Source organism: Phyllobates terribilis, unplaced genomic scaffold, assembly GCF_046119375.1.
Source record: "Phyllobates terribilis strain yellow unplaced genomic scaffold, ASM4611937v1 Scaffold_2__4_contigs__length_985480577, whole genome shotgun sequence".
In the NCBI taxonomy this organism is placed as follows: Eukaryota; Metazoa; Chordata; class Amphibia; order Anura; family Dendrobatidae; genus Phyllobates; species Phyllobates terribilis.
The window spans coordinates 621,849,478-621,865,912 of record NW_027362762.1 but is presented as its reverse complement, the minus strand read 5'-3'; the positions used below and the strand labels follow the sequence as shown (position 1 = coordinate 621,865,912).

Here is a 16,435-nt window from a genome sequence, read left to right as displayed (position 1 = left end):
GCTTTAGATAGCTTTGTTCACTTATTTATATTTATTTTGACTGTAATGTTCAATTTATTTGTTTCTTGTTTTGATAATGCATTTTGTACTTATAGTAAATTCTAATTGTATCATTATAGAGAGTACTGATGAAGGTCTAAGGGACCAAAACGTCTAGTATTTAACACTCCATTTTAGCTGCTATTAAAATTCATGAAATATACCGCAGAGTGCCAAGTTTTTTAAATTATAGTAATTACTGGTTGGTCACACTTCTAGACCCACACTACAAGGAAAACTTTTTATCTCTCCTTTCCGTGGCAGAGAGGTCTAATAAAATGTTGCAGTACCAGGAGGCCCTTGTTGTAGAATTATTAAAAAAATTCCCATCTGGAAATGCTGGCCGCAGAGGTCACAGCGAGTTGGATAACCAAGGAGTACAGGCAAGGGAGACACAAATACGATGCAGCACAGGCAGAGGAACACTGTCAAAGGTTTCTCAGCCCCTCCCAGTGCCCAGACCCTGCTACATGGGGTACTCTGACAAAGAGGGAAAAGTTTTGGAAGATGCTGAAGGAGTACCTTGCCGACCGTACCAACATCCTCCGTGATTCCTCTGTGCCTTATAACTACTGAGTATCCAAGCTGGACACGTGGCAAGAACTATCTCTCTACGCCTTGAAGGTCTTGGCCTGCCCTGCCGCTAGCGTTTTGTTCAAGCGGGTTTTTAGTGCCGCCGGGGGCATTATAACTGATAGGCGCATCCCCTGTCAGTTAAAAATGCTGACAGGCTGACTCGTCTCAAAATGAACAACTGCTGGATTGGGCCATACTTCTCGACACCACCAGATGATAGCAGCAGAACATAAAGTCAAATCCAGTGTTTGTTTTTGGGGGGTCTATTCCCATTCACCTCTTCACATCCAGTTATGGGTATACGCTTCCTGATTTTGTCTATTTTATGTTACCCTCCTCCTTCTCAGCCTCTACCACCATGTCAACAGGGTGACAATCATGCAACACCCACATAATTTTTTTAAGGGTGTTTATTGTGCACATAGGACATTTTTTTACATACCTACCTCTAACATTCTGTATGTTATACAGTATGTTCATGTATACCCCCAGGCAGGGCCAGCGTCAGCACCCGGCGTACCCGGGCAAGTACCGGGGCCCTGAGCAGGGGGGGAACCCACTTGCGGTCGGGCACCCCGCCGTGCTATGGGCAGAGGAAAGCGGTGCCAGTGCCCGCCCTTCTCCCCCGCTTGCTCAGGGTCCCGGTAGCCGGATACTTACTTCTCCCCGTGCCTCCGCAGATCCGCTGTCTTCCTGCTGCGCGCTCCCTGTGACGTCTCAAGTCAGAGGTCGCGGTGATGTCTTTCCACCGCGCCCTCCCCTGAGCCATCACAGGCAGCGCAGAGTGGGATGATGCCGGCGACGCTGGAGTCTGGACCTGAGCAGTGGCAGCAGGTGAGGAGATGTGAGGTGAGTATTTGATTTATTTATTTTTTTTAATAGTTGGAGGCATGAGGCATTATATGGTGGGGTGACATCCTGCATGGGGCATTATATGGGGGTGACATCCTGCATGGGGCATTATATGGGAGGGTGACATCCTGGATGAGGCATTATATGGGGGGTTGACATCCTGCATGGGTCATTATAAAGAGTTATAAAGAGGGGGGGTGACATCCTGCATGGGGCATTATATGGGGGGTGTTCTCCTGCATGGGGCATTATATGGGGGGTGACATCCTGCATGGGGCGTTATAAGGGGAGAACAGCCTGCATAGGGCATTATATGGTGAGAACAGCCTGCATGGAGCATTATATGGGTGCCAGTATCCTGTATGGAGCGTTATATGGGGGCCAGTATCCTGTATGGAGCGTTTTATGGGGGCCAGTATTCTGTATGGAGAATTTTATGGGGGCCAGTATACTGTGTGGAGCGATTCGCCAGTTTCTGAGCTATTGTGGAATTTACAATAGATATCACTCATGTAATATAAGAAGTGAAATCTTTGCATTGTAGTATACCTAGATTTCTCTGTGGTATCTGTGAATCGTGGTATGTGTTAAAGGGGCCCACTGAGACTCTTTCGCCCGGGGCCCAGAAAAACCTGGAGCCGGCCCTGCCCCCAGGGGTAAATGTTTTTCAGCCCATGCACTTAGTGCATGGGCATTACCAGTATAGAAGACCCACTCCTTAATATTATATATTGGAGTGCGTCAAAATTTTTTGCAGCCCTTGCAGTCACTGCATGCACAATAACAGTATAGGAGACCCACTCTTTTATAATGGGAACATTTTTTTTACTGAAGCCCTCCTCTATGTCTCTTCAAAAGGGTATTGGGGTGCGTCCAAATTTTTGGCAGCCCTTTCAGTCACTGCATATGCAATGACAGCATAGAAGAACCATTCCTTAATAATGGGAACAACAAAGCATAGCCGGCTGATGGCCCTCTAACAATAGTGAGGGATGACTGCTGGCCCTTTTACAATAGTATGATGGCCCTGTAAAAATAGGCTTTGTGACTTTCAGAGTCCCTCCTTCATCTATGAACCAGGATGTGTCTGATCATGTCTCACACACCACATGGCCAGATAATGTAGTAAGATGTCAAAATGACATTTACTGGTGAATGTATTTTTCACCGCTGAAAGCAATGCAAAAGTGCAAAACGAATCAAAACACTAAGTGTGAACATAGCCCAAGGTGTGGAGGAGCATTTTTGTTTTTGGTTATTTATTTGGCCCTATATAAAAGTCATTACCCTGGAAAGAAAAGAATGTTCCGGATGTTCGGAAGTATGTAGCTGCCTGCAGTGTCTGTGCGCGTTCTTCGACCTCTCATACTCGTCCACATGGGTCTCTCTAACCATTAGCGCTTCCCAGTAGACCGTGGACTCATTTATCGGTTGATTTTATCACTGATTTACATGTATCGACAGGTAATACTGTAATTTTGGTAGTGGTGGACAGATTCAGTAAGATGTCACATTTCATTGCGCTAACCACTTTACCTAACGTCAAGACTTTGGCACAGATTTTTATCAGAGAGATCGTAAAATTACATGGGATCCCTACCGATATTTTTTCTGATTGGGGGATGCAATTTATTTCCAAATTTTGAAGGGCGTTTTGCACTCATTTGGGGATCCATCTGTTGTTCTCTTCAGCATTTCACCCACAGTCTAATGGGCAAACTGAATGTGTTAACCAAAATCTTGAGACTTATCTTAGGTGTTTTATGTCTGAGAATCAGGAAGATTGGGTTACTTACTTACCTCTAGCTGAATTCGCGGTCAATAATCATTGTCATTAATCTATTGGTAAGTCCCCGTTTTTCAGGGCATATGGGTTTCATCCTCAGTTCAGCTCATTTAGTGGGAGTCGTTCTTCAGGAATACCTGAAGAGGAACTGTTTTCATCTTCAATTACATCTGTGTGGCAAGGGGTTCTAGCCTGAGGAAGATGTGATCCAAATATAAGAGCATGGCTGATCGGAGACGTGTGGTGGATCCAGACCTAGGTATTGGTGACTTGATTTGGTTGTCCTCAGGAACATTAAGTTGAAGGTTCTCTCTTGGAAACTGGGTCCCAGGTTCATCGGTCCTTATAAGATAGTGGCCGTCATCAATCCTGTAGCATTCCACCTTACATTGCCACTCACCTTTAGGATTCATAATGTGTTTCATCAGTCTCTACTCAAAAAAATACGTTGCATCCTCTGTACCATCACCGCTACTGCCATCTCTGGTCATTGTGAATGGAAATTTTGAATTTCAAATAGCTAAGATCATTGATTCTCGCTTAGTTTGTCGATCGCTTCAGTATCTGGTACAATGAAAGGGTTATGGTCCTGAAGAAAGGATATGGGTACCAAAATCTGACATCCATGTGTCCAGGTTAATCCTGTCTTTTTATGTGGCACACCCTGATAAACCCGGTTCTAAGGTTCCGGAGGTCCCTCATAGAATGGGGGGTACCGTCACAGGTTTACCGTGAAAGAGAGAAGCCAGAAGACCTCAGCTTCTGATTCCTCCTACTCCTGCACTCATTAGAAGTCTTTTATCTTCATATTAAAAGGTGCAGGTTTCTTTTAGCAGTGCAGTGGTTAATCTGTTTAGCTGTGAGCTCCATGAAGCTTACCTGCCTTGATGTTTGCAACTGTTCATTTTTAGTCACTCTCATCTCCTATATATTCTGGGCTCTGGTAAGCAGTCATTGTCAAAGCTAGCTTCATTGCTGCATGGTTAGTAGTTTGGTGGTTTGTTGTTGTTTGAGAAGGCATTTGATGCATTTAGCTAAGACTGTTGCATGGTTTTAATTGTTTGTTTATCCCCACCTTCCCCTACTTTGGTTTTCCCTCATTCTCCACTCCCCGGTGTTATCCTCTGTTGTTTGGGTGCATATAATTGTATGATTGGTAGGTTTCTTTATCCCTGTTTGTATTACCTTGTTGGTCAGGTTGGTGTACTGTCATACACTATGACTCCCCTCTTCCCTGGGTGGGGAGAGGGAACAGACTGAGAACAGATTCAGGAGCTCAGACAAGGTACGTTGCCCTGGTGTCTTCACCTTCAGAAGTAATCTGGGGAACAGGGCCAGTTAGGGCGTGCCTAGCGTTGGGGACTGGGAAGGAGCCACTGGTCTTGGGATACCCGACTTCAGAGCTGTGACAGTTGCCCAGTGAAAGCCCTGAAACCTGAAAGGTCTGCAGAAGATCTGTATGGAGAAGTGGGCCAAAATCCCTGTGTGCAAACTTGGTGAAGAACTACAGGATAACGTCTGACCTCTCTAATTACAAACAAAGGCTTCTGTAACAAAAATTACTGTTTTTCTATTGTATCAAATACTTATTTAATGCAATGAAAAGCAAATTAATTATGTAAAAATCATACAATGTGATTCTCTGGATTTTTTTAAAGATTCTGTCTCTCACAGGTGAAGTATACCTACGATAACAATTACAGACCTCTCCATTCTTTGTAGGTGGGAAAACTTGTAAAATCAGCAGTGTATTAAATATTTATTTTCCCCACTGTATATGACCAATAATGCTATCAAAAAAGAACAATAGAGATTCCATAACACATAAACAAAGTGGAAATAATACTATAACAAAATGAATAGGATGCCACAGCACATTAACTGAATTATGAATAACATTATCAAAATTAAAACACTACCAAATAGAATACAAGGATGGAGAAGGACACCGCTGCTGTAATAGTAAATTGGCACTTTGTGTGGAGGGAGGATAGTAGGGGGAGAGCTTAGACAGTTTCATATGGTTTGGTTACCTGTTAGATTATAATTTACGAGAAAAAGATTTTCATTTGGTATTTTCAACAAACCTGAGGGTCTGTGTCCACCAACATGTACTTTGATGAGGGTTCTGTAAAGGCCCCATCACACTTAGCGATGCTGCAACGATCCCAACAACGATACGACCGGTCAGGGATCGTTGCTGCGTCGCTATGTGGTCGCTGGTGAGCTGTCAAACAGGCAGGCTCACCAACGATCAGGGGAGCAGCGACATCATGGAAAGAATCGTTCCACGATGTCCTGCTCCTGGTTACGAGCCTGCTGAAGCAGGAGCAGGCTGGTAACTATGGTAAACATCGGGTTACTAGGGGCACACGCGCACCTAGTAACCCGTTGTTTATCATGGTTACCACTCTGCTACAGTGAGCGGGAGGTTACCGCTCACTTTAGCAGGCTCGTAACCATGATAAACAACGGGTTACTAGGTGCTCGTGTGCCCCTAGTAACCCGATGTTTATCATGGTTACCAGCCTGATCGCTGCTCCCGTGGTCACACACAGCGATGTGTGCTGACCAGCGGGAGAGCAACGACCAAAAAATGGTCCAGGACACTTTGCAGCGATCAGCGACCTCACAGCAGGGGCCTGATCGCTGCAAAGTGTCACACATAGCGACATCGCTGGTGAGGTCGCTGTTGCGTCACCAAAACCGTGACACAGCAGCGATCTCGCTAGCGATCTCGCTATGTGAGAAGGGGGCTTTAGACCTCACTATCTTTAGACAGTATCTGCCTGATGTCCGCTGCCTGGTAAGTATTTGTATACTGACTAGGCTAATTAGTGTGCACATAAGCTTGGAGCTAGGTGCTGGTGTAAGGGGGTGGGTATCCCTGGACAATGTATAGATTAAGTTCTCCGCACTCTCTCAAAAAGATATGATGCAATTTTATTGTGATGCACATCTTGCTTTATTACAGTCCGTAGACCTAAATAAGAATTTGTGACGATATTCCACAACTCTAATACAGACATTATGGTCCTATCCAGGACCTTAATCATTGTGTCGGTGCTTAACCCTTTCGCGACAGAGCCTGTTTTCACCTTCGTGACCAGGCCAATTTTTAAATTCTGACAAGTGTCACTTTATGAGGTAATAACTCTGGAACGCTTCAACGGATCCCACTGATTCTGAGAATGTTTTTTTGTGACATATTGTACTTCATGACAGTGGTAAAATGTCTTCGATATGACTTGCGTTAATTTGTGAAAAAATCTGAAATTTGGCGAAAATTTAGCAATTTTCAAACTTGAATTTTCATGCCCTTAAATCAGAGAGATATGTCACACAAAATAGTTAATAAATAACATTTCCCACATGTCTCCTTTACATCAGCACAATTTTGGAACCAAATTTTTTTTTGTTTGTAAGTTATAGGGGTTAAAATTTGACTATTGATTTCTCATTTTTCCAACAAAATTTACAAAACCATTTTTTTAGGGACCAAATCTTATTTGAAGTCACTTTGAGGGGCCTTTATAACATAAAATACCCAAAAGTGACATTATTCTAAAAACTGCACCCCTCAAGGTGCTCAATACCACATTCAAAAAGTTTATTAACCTTTCAGGTGGATCACAGGAATTTTTGGAAGATGTAGAAGAAAACAATGAACATTTTCACTTTTTTTCACAAAAATGTTAATTTAGACCAATTTTTTTTTTATTTTCACAAGGGTAACAGGAAAAGATGGACTACAAAATGTGTTGTGCAATTTCTCTTGAACACACTGATATGTCATATGTGAGGGAAAACCACTGTTGGGGCGCACAGCAGGGCTTGGAAGGGAAGGAGCGCCATTTGACTTTTTGAATGTAAAATTTGCTTGAATAATTAGCAGACGCCATGTCGCATTTGGGGAGCCCCTGATGTGCTTAAACAGTGGATACCCCCACAAGTGACACCATTTTGAAAACTAGACCCCTCAGGGAACTTATCTAGATGTGTGGTGAGCACCTTGAACCCCCAGGTGCTTCACAGAAGTTGATAACATTGAGCCGTAAAAATTAAATTTTCACATTTTTCCCACAAAAATGTTTTTCAGCCCCCAATTTTGCATTTTCATAAGGGTAACAGGAGAAATTGCACCATGAAATTTGTTTTGCAATTTCTCCTGAATACGCCGATGCCCCATATGTGGGGATAAAGCACTGTTTGGGCGCACAGCAGGGCTCGGAAGGGAAGGCGCGCCATTTGACTTTTTGAATGTAAAATTTGCTTAAATAATTAGCGGACGCCATGTCACGTTTGGGGAGCCCCTGATGTGCTTAAACAGTGGAAACCCCCCACAAGTGATCCCATTTTGGAAACTAGACCCCTCAAGGAATTTATCTAGATGTGTGGTGAGCACCCTGAAACCCCAGGTGCTTCACAGAAGTTTATAATGTAGAGCCGTGAAAATAATAAAATCGAACTTTTTAAATAAATATGATATATTAGCCCCAAATTTTTTATTTTCACAAGAGTAAGGGGAGAAAATGGACCCCAAAAACTGTTGTGCAATTACTCCTGAGTACGCTGATACCCCATATGTGGTGGAAAACTACTTCTTTGGTGCACGGCATGGCTTGAAAGAGAAAGAAGCGGTATGTTGGCTGGGATAGGTTGCAGACACTATATCACATTTGAAGAGTAGCTGACATGCCGATACAGCAGAAACCCCCCACAAGTGACCCCATTTTGTAAACTACACCTCTCAAGGAATTCATCTAGGGGAGTAGTAAGTATTTTTTAACTCTCAGGCGATACACAAACTTGTATAACATTGGGCTGAGTAAATGAAATATTACTAAATAAAAAAAATTTCCAATTAAATGTTGCTTTGACCCCAAGTTTGCCGTTTTCAAAAGGGGTAATAAGAGAAAATGTTACACAACTTTTCTTAAGTACATCAATACCCCATAAGTGGTCGAAAACTACGTTTCAGGCACAATGCAAAGCTCATTAGGAAGGAGTGTCATATTACAGTGCAGATTTTACTGTTGTGGTTTGCAGATGACATGACCCACTGGAAGAGCCCGTGAGGTCCCAGGACAGCAGAACCCCCCCCATAAGTGACCCCATTTTTCAAACTACACCTCTCAATGAATTCATCTAGGGGTGCAGTGATCATATTGACACCACATGTGAGTCACAGAAATTGGGCAGTGAAGAAAAAATAATTATATTTTTACCACAGATTTTACATTTTCACACAGGGCAATGGGTAAAAATGGTGTCGAAATGTGTCACACAATTTCTTTTAAACATGGCAATACCCCATATGTGTCTGTACAGTACCGCTTAGCCATACGGCGAGACCCAGGAGGGACGGAACGCTACTTGATTCTTGGAAAACAAGTTTGCAGACTCCATATACAGAGCCCCTAAGTGCTAGAAGAGCAGAATCCCCCCTCAAGTGATCCCATTTTGGAAAATATACCTTTTGGGAATTTATCTTCAGGTGTAGTGACAATTTTGACTTCATGGATGTTTTCCAGAAACAAGCAGCAGTGGATGCTGCTGAGTGAAAATTTCAAACTGCCGTTGAAATGAACAGTACGTTGTACTGACCAGTACATTGTAGTGACCAGTAAGTTGTGCCAAGCTCATGCTTCTGGAGACAAGCACCTGTAAATTAGGCGGGCTCTCATCACTACAGGAATGCTAAACATGTGGACCCTAAATGTAGTTTAGGCACATTGTGGGGCTCAGAAGGGAGGGGGGCATTTGGATTTGGGAGAACAGAATTTTCTGAATTTCTTTTGGGGGCCAAGGGTCATTTCGCTTTTCCAGAGCCTTTGTGCTACCAGTAACTTGGAAGCCCCTTATATTTTTGTTAACAGATGACAGACCTGAGTGGGGACTTGCTTTTTTTGTGGATTGAGTTGAAGCTTTTATTGGGAACATTTTACATCACGTTTATCCGGCACTCTAGGCTGAGTACTTACATCGGGGTTTTTCATCTAAATCTCCAAGTGATGTAATTCAGATGAAAACCCCGCAGGATCCATTCACTATAGTGAGGCAGCAGAGTTACCGAGAAACCCTGGTGAAAAGCAAAATGAACAAATTAGCTGCAAGTGAAGAATTGGTTTTATTTATTTTTTACGCCGTTCCTTGTGCGTTATAAGTGAGTAGATGACTTTATTCTTCAGGTTGGTGCGTTTACAGCGATACCAGATTTATATTTGGTTTTTATGTTTGGCTGCTGTCACACACTAAAAGACCCTTTTTTGGCAAAATCTAGTTTTTGCATTGCCATATTTTGAGAGCTATAATTTTTCCATATTTCGGTCGACAGAGTCATATTAGGGCTTGTTTTTTGCGGGATGAGTTGACGTTTTATTGGTAACATTTTTGGGCACATGACATTTTTTGATCGCTTTCTATTCCATTTTTTGGGAGATAGAATGAACAAAAAACAGCAATTCAGGATTTCTTTTTTGAGTTGTTTTTTTAATACTGTTCCGCATGTGGTAAAAGTGATAAGGCAGCTTTATTCTTCTGGACAGTACGTTTACAGCAATACTACACTTATATAGTTTTTTTATGTTTTGGCGCTTTTACACAATAAAAACTATTTTATAGGAAAAATAAATGTTTGCATCACTTTGTCCTGAGAGCTATAACTTTTTTATTTTTTGGCTGATGGAGCTGCTTTTTTTTTGAGAGACAAGATGACGTTTTTAGCAGTACCATTTTTATTTCCATTTGGCTTTTGATCACATTTTATTCCACTTTTTGTTTGGCGGTATGATGAAAAAGCATAGTTTTTTGCTCTGTTTTTCTTTTTTTTTTACTTTGTACACAGAAGGGGTTAATTAGTGTGACAGTTTTATAGATCGGGCTGTTCCGGACACGGCAATACCAAATATGTGTACTTTTTTTGTTTTTGCATAAATATACGGATTTATTGGTTTAATATATTTTTTTTTTCTGTAATTTTTTTTAACAGTTTGAAAATACTTTTAGACTTTTTTTTACATTTTTACTTAGTCCCTGTATGGGACTTCAATTTTTATTTTTCTGATCACTGTTCTCATGCAATGCAATAGACATGCATTGCATTGCGTGAGAGCTAACAGTTTTACACTGTTAGATCTCGTTAGACTCAGCTGCTGGCAGACCCAGGAAGTCATCATATGACCTCCAGCTGCCATGACAACGCCAGGTCCTATCACGGGGCCGTCGGAAAGGTGAGTGAACGACCCACTCTCCCTCTCACTATCTCCTACACTGTGTGCAGAATTATTAGGCAAATGAGTATTTTGATCACATGATACTTTTTATACATGTTGTCCTACTCCAAGCTGCATAGGCATGAGAGCCACTACCAATTAAGTAAATCTGGTGATGTGCATCTCTGTAATGAGGAGGAGTGTTGACTAATGACATCAACACCCTATATAAGGTGTGCTTAATTATTAGGCAACCTCCTTTCCTTTGGCAAAATGGGTCAGAAGAGATATTTGACAGGCTCTGAAAAGTCCAAAATTGTGAGATGTCTTGCAGAGGGATGCAGTAGTCTTGAAATTCCCAAACTTTTGAAGCGTGATCACCGAACAATCAAGCGTTTCATGGCAAACAGGGTCGCAAGAAGCGTGTTGGCCAAAAAAGGCGCAAAATAACTGCCCATGAATTGAGGGAAATCAAGCGTGAAGCTGCCAAGATGACATTCGCCACCAGTTTTGCCATATTTCAGAGCTGCAACGTTACTGGAGTATCAAAAAGCACAAGGTGTGCGATACTCACGGACATGGCCAAGGTAAGGAAGGCTGAAAAACGACCACCTTTGAACAAGAAACATAAGATAAAATGTCAAGAATAGGCCAAGAAATATCTTAAGACTGATTTTTCAAAGGTTTTATGGACTGATGAAATGAGAGTGACTCTTGATGGGCCAGATGGATGGGCCAGAGGCTGGATCAGTAAAGGGCAGAGAGCTCCACTCCGACTCAGACGCCAGCAAGGTGGAGGTGGGGTACTGGTATGGGCTGGTATCATCAAAGATGAACTTGTGGGACCTTTTCGGGTTGAGGATGGAGTGAAGCTCAACTCCCAGACCTACTGCCAGATTCTGGAAGACAACTTCTTCAAGCAGTGGTGCACGAAGAAGTCGGTATCGTTCAATAAAAACATGATTTTCATGCAGGACAATGCTCCATCACATGCATCCAACTACTCCATAGTGTGGCTGGCCAGTAAAGGTCTAAAAGAAGAAAAAATAATGACATGGCCCCCTTGTTCACCTGATCTGAACCCCATAGAGCAGAGGTCCCCAACCGCCGGTCCGCGGAGCAGGACCGGGCCGTTGGGGTTTTTCAGCCGGTCCGCGGCGCCGCTGACAGTTGTAGAGAATCAGCAGGGAGAAAGCCAGCATGTGATCAGTAGCCTATAAGAAAAGAGGAGGAGGGACTGGCAGTGAATAGATAATTAGCCATGCGGCCCTACTCGCAGAATGTGCTCAGGCAGGAGCAGGGACAAGCAGGTCATGTGTGTCCAGCGCTCCTTCCCCTCCTGCTAGCTGCGAGTTGGAGGGGGAGGGGCTCTGGATGCTAATGGGCAGCTAGATATGACGTCAGGTGTCCCACCCTTATGAATCCTGTAGCTGTGTTCTGGTGTCGTGCGGCCCAGCAGCAGATTTTCTGGTTAAAGTGAAAAAAGCAAATAACAGTGAAAATTCATAGCAGCAGTGGCTGTGTCCAGTAGCAGCAGTAGTGGTCATCATCATCAGATGGGACCTAGATGGGGCCGTCTTGTTGCAGGAAAACAAGCCCAGTGCTCCCACTGATCCAGGGAAACAAGCCTGGTGCTCCCACTCATTCTGAAACTATGGTAAGTTGAATCACATTCTCATTATAAATGTCATAATTATATGATAAGTATGCACTAAGCTCCACCCCTCCATAACCCCACCCACATATGACCAAAGCCCCGCCCCCACCCCCACCGGGCCATTGAAAACTGGTCTTGCTTAAAGCCGGTCCCTGGTGCAAAAAAGTTTGCCGACCACTGCCATAGAGAACCTGTGGTCCATCATAAAATGTGAGATCTACAGGGAGGGAAAACAGTACACCTCTCGGAACAGTGTCTAGGAGGCAGTGGTGGCTGCTGCACGCAATGTTAATCGAAAACAGATCAAGCAACTGACAGAATCTATGGATGGAAGGCTGTTGAGTGTCATCATAAAGAAAGGTGGCTATATTGATCACTAATTTTTTTGGTTTTTGTTTTTGCATGTCAGAAATGTTTATTTCTAAATTTTGTGCACTGATATTGGTTTACCTCGTGAAAATAAACAAGTGAGATGGGATTATATTTGGTTTTTATTAAGTTGCCTAATAATTCTGCACAGTAATAGTTACGTGCACAAACAGATATCCTCCTAAGATAGCCAAATCTAAAAAAAAACCACTCCAACTTCCAAAAATATTAAGCTTGGATATTTATGAGTCTTTTGGGTTGATTGAGAACATAGTTGTTGATCAATAATAAAAATAATCCTCTAAAATACAACTTGCCTAATAATTCTGCACACAGTGTAAATGTCGCGATCACTATGGATCGCAACATCTAGAAGATAGCTAAGGGTTAAAATCATTGGGACCAGATTCAATCAGGTCCTGATGACGTTACCTGTCAGAGCTATCGCTCTGCACCGCAACCGCAGCGCTTGCAGGACCCTGGGGGTCATGAGCGCTGCGGGACCACCAAGCCTTTATAAACGGCAGTGCTGCACAGAGCCCAGCAAGCGCCAACGTTTATCTACTGTGGGCATTCGGGAAGCGGTTAAAGTGAAGGTGCCATCAAACAACATTTTTTTTTCAACAATTTAAAAAATGTAAAGTATTGACGTTTTGATTTTTTTTTTAAATATTATCATTTGTTTTTAATGAAGTAAAATATGAAAAATAATTTTAAAAGGTTTGCTCTTTCCACTTTAAACACTAGGGGGAGCAGCTGCTGAAATTTGCCATGAAAACCTAGTGTACAACTAGCTCACATTACGACTGCAGTATATGTGGGCTGGATCAGCTTACATGTGTGTGACATCGCTCCTCTCCTCCCCTTCCGGGTGTTTGTAAAAAGATAAGAAAGAATGAAGTGTAGGATCACAGAGAGGAGCCATTTTGTTGGTGACTGCCAGTGATACTGACAAATACAGTGTCACCGAGATGGTGCTGCTAGTTGTATCATACACTGAGGTTAGATGCATGGAATGTATCACACACTGGGATTATTCACAGCACATGATACACTACACATGTCTAGATACAGGGCTCAGTGTAATGTATCGCATGATGGGATTAGATACACCAGTCTGGAGAGTATCACACATGATGACGGGATTAGATACACTGGTCTGGGGAATATCGCAAATGATGACGGAATTAGATACACCAGTCTGCGGAGTATCGCACATGATGATGGGATTAGGTACACCGGTCTTAGAAGTACCGCACATGATGACGGGATTAGATACACAGGTTTGGGGGGTATCGCACATGATGAAGGGATTAGATACATCGGTCTGGGGAGTATCGCACATGATAACGCGATTAGATACACCAGTATCATGGATACATGGAATATACAGTGGGTACGGAAAGTATTCAGAACCCTTTAAATTTTTCACTCTTTGTTTCATTGCAGCCATTTTGTAAATTCTAAAAAGTTATTTGTTTTTCTCATTAGAGTACACTCTACACCCCATCTTGACTGAAAAAAAAACAGAAATGTAGAAAGTCAAGTGCAGCGTACAGCTATCTCTGGCACTCTTATTAAGTATTAATTCAGTGGAAATGTGCATGCTATACTGGAACCTTATTCCAATCTCTGTGTAGATAGCGATCACATTAATTGTACCTTAAGAAATCAGGAAGTTATCCCCTGTCATGCAGGTAGGGGATAACTTCTCATCTAGGTACATCTAGGTACAAACCTAATAATCTTCAAGGTGGCTGCATGCAGTTAAAATAGTATTATTTAATTCTACCAAGGCGTGAAACTTGGAGCTGTGCAACAAAAAAGGTGTTGACCGGCATAAAAATGTATTATATAATATTTAAGAACACATTTATAGGTCTATTTAGATTAAGAAAAACTGGTGGATATTCATTTTGGGCAGACATATTGTTAGATGATTGCACTGCACAACAATTGGCTAGATTGTACAATTAACATGTGCAATTAGGTTGCTGAAAATTCTATTATATTTGTGCAGGAAAACAAATATATATAAATAATATACAGTGTATATATACATTTATACATTGTACTAAAGAGGTCCGAGCTATCTAAATAATTAAAATAAAGAAGGCAGGATACAAAATCTAAAATATAATGAACTTTACCAGATTGAACAGGAGTCCAGATTGAGCAACATCGCAGCATAGTAGTAGACACACAAAGAGCAAGGCAATTGTAAACCTATGTTGTATCATTTCTGTAATGAATGAATCCTGATTCACCAAACTTCAAAAATATAGTACACTTCATAATAACATGTGACCTGGTAGAAACCAATCAATTTATCAAGCGTGTTTAAAGAGAAAACTTATCTATCAACTATGTGAACACTACAGGTGTAACATAAGAGATTGCCATGACCACATACACTATTTAAAAATTATCAGTGCAAAATGTCTAAAGTTGGCTATATGTTATTCTACAAGCTTTTTTTTATAGCACTGTGTTTTCAGTCTGTCAGAGAAAAGTAAACTACTGAAGATTAAGGCTACAATCCCACAAAGAGTTTTTGGTGAGTTCTTTACTCTGCGTATTTTTGAAAAAATGCAAGTAACCCAATTTACTTAATGGGTACAGAAATGGTGCAGAATTTCTGCAACATCAAAAATTCACCAAAAGCTCATTGTGGGAACGTATCCTGAAAGGTTTATATTTCATTGCAGACTTGCACCTTTACTAACACTGAGTTATCATAAAGTCAGAAAATTCAAATTAACACTCTACTTTTTAATCATTTGCCATATCGCATACAGTGGCATGTAAAAGTTTGGGCACCCCGGGTCAAAATTATTGTGAACAGTTAAGATGAAGATGAAATGATCTCTAAAAGGCCTAAAGTTAAAGATGACACATTTCCTTTGCATTTTAGGCAAAATATATATACTTTTCAAGTTTTACATTTTAAAAATGACAAAAGGGAAAATGTCATTTTCCATATCGCATACAGTGGCATGCAAAATTTTGCGCACCCTTAAAGATTTGTGTTCTCAGATACCTTTGGCCAAGGTTTCAAACCTTAATTAGACCATTAGGGTTATGGCTTGTTCACTATCATTGTTAGGAAAGGCCAGGTGATGTAAATTTCCCAGCTTTAAAAAACCCTGAGTCTCCTCTAACTTTGTGCCAAAAAACAGCACCAAAGGGATATTCTAAGCAGCTGCCTAGCACTCTGAAACTGAAATTGGTGGAGGCCCACTAAGCAGGAGACGACTATAAGAAGATAGCAACGCGTTTTCAAGTTGCCCTTTCCTCAGTTTGAAATGAAATTAAGAAATGGCAGTTAACAGGAATAGTGGAGATTAAGATAAGGTCCGGAAGACCAAGCAAAATTTCAGTGAGAGCTGCTCGTAGGATTGCTAGAGAGGCAAATTAAAACCCCCACTTAACTGCAAAAGACCTTCAGAAAACTATTAGTGTTGAGCGAACGTGCTCGGATAAGGTGTCCCCTCCCTCTCTTACTCTGGGAAAGGGCTATATAAGAAGGGTGGAATTAATTTTCTCCATACACCTAAAGAAGGCTGCAAGCAACCAAGTATAGTTTTTATTTTATTTCATTTTTTTTATATCAGTGTAAATAAAATAATTTTACTTGAAGTTCCTGCACATTGATCTTACTCGGTGGCAAAGACATCACCATTCCCTGGTTCTCCATTTTGTCTAACCCTCTTAGGAAAAATGTGGGAAACTAGTCAACTGTTTAGAATTGGATAGAGGAAGAATATTATATTAAAATATTCATATTCTGTTTTCCTTTAACAACCATTCATTGCTGTGGGTAATTGCGCTACTAGAGAGATATTAGATGGAATAAAAATCATCATCAACGACCCTTGTTGCCTGTAACTTTTACTCTAACACAGGCACGCGCTGCATGCTGACATCATCAAGCCGTGCGTG

The 16,435-nt window shown here is 41.7% G+C and overlaps 1 protein-coding gene across 2 annotated transcripts in view; it reads right to left on the bottom strand.

Annotated features, from left to right (window-relative positions):
- CLPS (colipase) overlaps window positions 1-16,435 on the bottom strand; it is a 124,647-nt gene that overhangs the window by 87,180 nt on the left and 21,032 nt on the right. Inside the window, exon 1 of one of the 2 annotated variants that reach the window (XM_073670657.1) lies at window positions 14,644-14,790. The exons of the other annotated variant lie outside the window; for it this stretch is intronic. Coding sequence (XP_073526758.1) covers window positions 14,644-14,733 — 90 coding nt within the window. The 5' untranslated portion in view covers window positions 14,734-14,790. Of the gene's footprint in view, window positions 1-14,643; window positions 14,791-16,435 lie in introns of those variants that run through there. 2 annotated transcript variants of the gene reach the window in all.